Raw genomic sequence first — 4066 nt, forward strand, 5'->3', positions numbered from 1 at the left:
GGCTCAGCATTATTTACACTAGGCACTGAAAAGGCAAAATGTGCACAATCATCAGGATGTAAAGGAATCATGAAGAAGCAGTCTTTTAAATCAATGACTTGTAATTCCCACTCTTTAGGGATCATCGCAGGATTTGGCATTCCCGGCTGGGTAATCCCCATAGGTTGTAACACTGCATTTATTGCTCGTAAATCCTGTAACAATCTCCATTTTCCTGACTTTTTTGGAATAACAAAAATTGGCGTGTTCCATGGACTAGTTGAAGTGACAATGTGTCCCTGCTGCAACTGCTCTTGAATTAATATATGTGCTTGTATCAATTTGTCCCCTTTTAACGGCCACTGATGGACCCAAACGGGCGCAGAGGTTAGCCATGTAATTTTGAGCAGGGGTTTTACATTAGTGACCCTTAGGATAAGTTTGAATTGACTGTGGTTAGGGTAATGTGCCATTGTTTCAATAAATCTCTGCCCCACAAATGTACAGATGAGTCAAGTACATAAGGCTGAATCCATGCTTTGTGCTTCTCAGGCCCCTTTACTGACAAAAGTTTGGCACTTCACATGGGCTGTCGAGTGCCTCCGATACCAACAATTGTAGAAAGAGCTATTTGCAATGGCCATGAAGTTGGCCAGTCCTTTTTTGATATTATAGAAACGTCTGCTCTGGTATCTAGCAATCCTGAAAACCATCTACCCTCAATTTGCAAATTTAAAATCGGCTGTTGCTGTGTTATTTCCTGTGACCATGATACAAAAGGACTCCCGGTGCTATCAAAGCTACTGTCGCCTCGATTATTTTGCACTTTTTGAGGTACCCAACAAGGAAGCAATATTAATTGAGCTATTTTTGTGTTCGCCGGAATTGTACATGGAATTTGCATTGAAGCTAGCATGATTTTAATTTCCCCTTGATAATCTGAATCAATAACTCCAGGGTATACAAGTATTCCCTGTGTTGTAGCACTAGATCGTCCAATTCTTAATCCTAACATGCCATCAGGCAAAGGTCCGAATATTGCAGTCCCCACAATATAAATCCTGTGTTCTTTCATTGAGAGGTCGCCTGCTGTTGCCAAATCCAGCCCGGCACTCCCTGTAGTTGCGGGCTGGAGGTCATAGATGGTTCTTGTGGGCTGCCTGTTTGTGTAGCAGTCCAATCGGTTAGTGGTGCCTGCACTGAATTCCAGACCCTTTCGGTTTGCGGGGCACTGGGTCTCGCGCCCCTCCTGTAGTTTCCCTGGAAGAGATTACCTTCTTTGTCAAATTTCGATTTGTGTTGATTCGCCCAGTGATATCCTTTACTACAATGAGGGCACAAGTGATTTAGAGGTTTATCACGTTTGGATTTTTGTCGTTTAGGACATTGCTTAGCCATATGTCCCAATTTTCCACACTCAAAGCATATCGCAGTAACTTGATTAACATTTAGTTGCTGTGACAGTGCAGCAGCTAACATGTTAATTCTATGAGTGTCTGTCCCTACATTTTGACATATCTTAATATACTCCCCAACATCAGTAGCTCTTCCTGTAACTGATTTCAGTGCAGCCTGACAGTCCATATTTGCATTCTCATGAGCCAATTGAAATAATTATGCTTTTGCAGCTTCCGGATTTTCTACCTGCCGTGTTATCGCGGCTTGAAGGCTATCAATAAAAGATACGTACGGTTCCTGAGAGCCCTGTCATATAGAGGCAAATGAAGTGATACATTGCCCAGTTTCGGGTACGCATCGTAAAGCCATAATCGCAATATGAGTGGCTTGATCGAAAACTTGCTTTGGCAAAGCTGCTTGTGCCTGAGGTGTAATGTAAGGGCCTGTTCCTTGTAACATGTTTTGATCTATAAGTATCCCTGATGACAAGTTCTCCATAATTTGTTCCACTGACAAATCATTGTATTCTAATTGCCATACAGAATATTGAGCAGAAGTCAACACCATTTTCATAAGCAATTTCCAGTCCCAAGGAGTCATAGTATAAGTGCTTCCAAGTGTTTCCACTAGTCCCATTGTAAATGAATTGTGTAACCGATTTTCAGGAATTGATTTCAGTAATTCTTTTATCATTTCATAAGGTAAACCCTCATGCTGTGGTGGATTATGAGGATTGTATATAACAGGAAAAGTAAACATGGTATCTCCTTGCTGTAGAGCTTTTTCTTGACAGCGTTGCATCAAGCTATGTGTATTTTTTCCCAACTCATTAAGTGAATCGTCACATTTAGCATCAAAGTCTGGTAAAGGCGGAGCTGAAGGCACTACAGTTTTTTCTCCACACCGCTGTAAAGCAGGAGCCACAGGATTCAACAGAGGCAGAGAGTTAGAGGGATTAGCAGGAGAAGGAGATACAGGCAGTGCAGCAAAGCCAGGTTCTGTTTTAAGTTCTGCAAACCCTGGAGAGGGAGTACCAGGCGATTGGGGTGGGGGTGTGGGGGATGGCGGCGGCACGGCGGAGGCACGGCGGTGGCCACGGCGGGCGCAGAGGCCGCGGGAGGCAGCGGTGGGGCGGGCGCGGCGGCGGCGGCGAAGCGGGTGCGAAAGCGGTGGGAGGCAGCGGCGAGGCAGCGGGGACCTATATGTGGTGGTGAGGGTCGGCAACCCCGTGGAGCCCGTGCTGCCCACCCGCTGCCTGCCTGTCTGCCTGCCGGCGGGATGTAGGCGTTAATGGTGTTAGTGCAGGCGGTGGTGGAGGTAATGAGGGATATAAATCCGGCTCTTTTTCAGAGTCCACCCTGCCTGAATCATTATCAGAATCAGAATCCTGCTCATTAGCGGCCTGCTTACAGACTGTCTCCTCAAAAGCAGTATCAGGCTGTATTGGTATGATTTTCACTGCTGGCTGTAAATGCACCAGTGCAGCATAAATAAATCTCCATGTGATAATTAATTTTTCTGAACACCAAAGGCCAAAGTTTTTCACGTTTGTAAATGCCCCCCAACTCTTTCCCAAACCTTGCTATCAAAAGTTCCCTTTGTGGGAAACCAGTTACAATTATCCTTTACCCATATTAAAAGCGAAGCAATTTGTCCCTCTGTTATTTTATACCCAGAGGCCCGTAAAATCTGCTGCAAAGCGTTAAAGTAGAGCTTATGCTCCTGAGAAACTGATTGCCCCATGCTACCGCAATCTCGCAACTCACCTGTTCCACAGGGGTTGCTGTTACCTATTTTCTTGGAGTCGTGGCCACTTCTTCAAAATTCTCCCTGTTAGATTGCGTGGTCTCTGCAGTGAAGGGGAATCACCTCTTTTCTTCTACTCTTGATCACATTGTTTTCTTCTCTTAATTGTGCCGGCTTCTTCTCTCCATCACGTCGTGTTTTTCTCTTGATCACGTCGGGCTCACCATCTGCGGCGACTGAATCAAGCACTCAAGCTCTCTGTGCAAGATTCCCTTTCTTCCACAGAAGAATAAAACTTATATATGCTTCAACAAAGATCTAGAAAGAACTAACAACATACAGCCAATGCTACCAACACAGGAGGGCATATCTGGGCCAGCTGGGATGTTTGCCAGTCCTCAGAACAGTTAAAGATAAAAACATTCCATAGACATACTCGTGACTGTCTTCAGCCACACCTTCCCAGGCCTACACAAGGCCATGCTCCAACATGACCATGTAAAACTACTTCTTCAAAGGTTTGGCAAACACGCAGCACAACAAATTCACTCTTGAAAACAAATGCCAGGTGTTCTAAGCTGCTCCCACAGGGTCTCCCCAAGTGCTTTCTGCCAGAGGCTCCAGGTAGGGCCATTCTCCCCAGCTGCAGTATAGAGCACATTTTTAACATCTTGTCCTGCCTGGACTGGCCCAAGGGCTACTGCATGAACAAACTCCCGCTTAATTTGTTCAAAGGCTTGCTGTTGCTCAGGGCCCCATTTAAAATCATTTTTCTTCTGGGTCACTTGATAAAGAGGGCTTACAATCAGACTGTAATTTGGAATAAGCATTTTCCAAAAACCCGCGACACCTAAGAAGGCCTGCGTTTTCCTTTTATTAGTTGGTGGATGTCGTGGTTTAACCCCAGCCAGCAACTAAGCACCACGCAGCCGCTCACTCAGTC

The 4066-nt window shown here is 45.3% G+C and overlaps 1 protein-coding gene across 1 annotated transcript; it reads right to left on the reverse strand.

Moving 5' to 3' along the window:
- Positions 1-559: 559 nt before the first annotated feature.
- Positions 560-3120, reverse strand: LOC126035551 (uncharacterized). Its single transcript, XM_049794193.1, has 3 exons — positions 3050-3120; positions 2412-2644; positions 560-1239 (listed from the first exon to the last, which is right to left on the reverse strand). Exons 1-3 carry the CDS (start codon positions 3118-3120, stop codon positions 560-562), a joined length of 984 nt encoding a protein of 327 aa, XP_049650150.1.
- Between the last annotated feature and the right edge of the window lie 946 nt (positions 3121-4066).

Source organism: Accipiter gentilis, chromosome W, assembly GCF_929443795.1.
Source record: "Accipiter gentilis chromosome W, bAccGen1.1, whole genome shotgun sequence".
NCBI lineage: Eukaryota > Metazoa > Chordata > Aves > Accipitriformes > Accipitridae > Astur > Astur gentilis.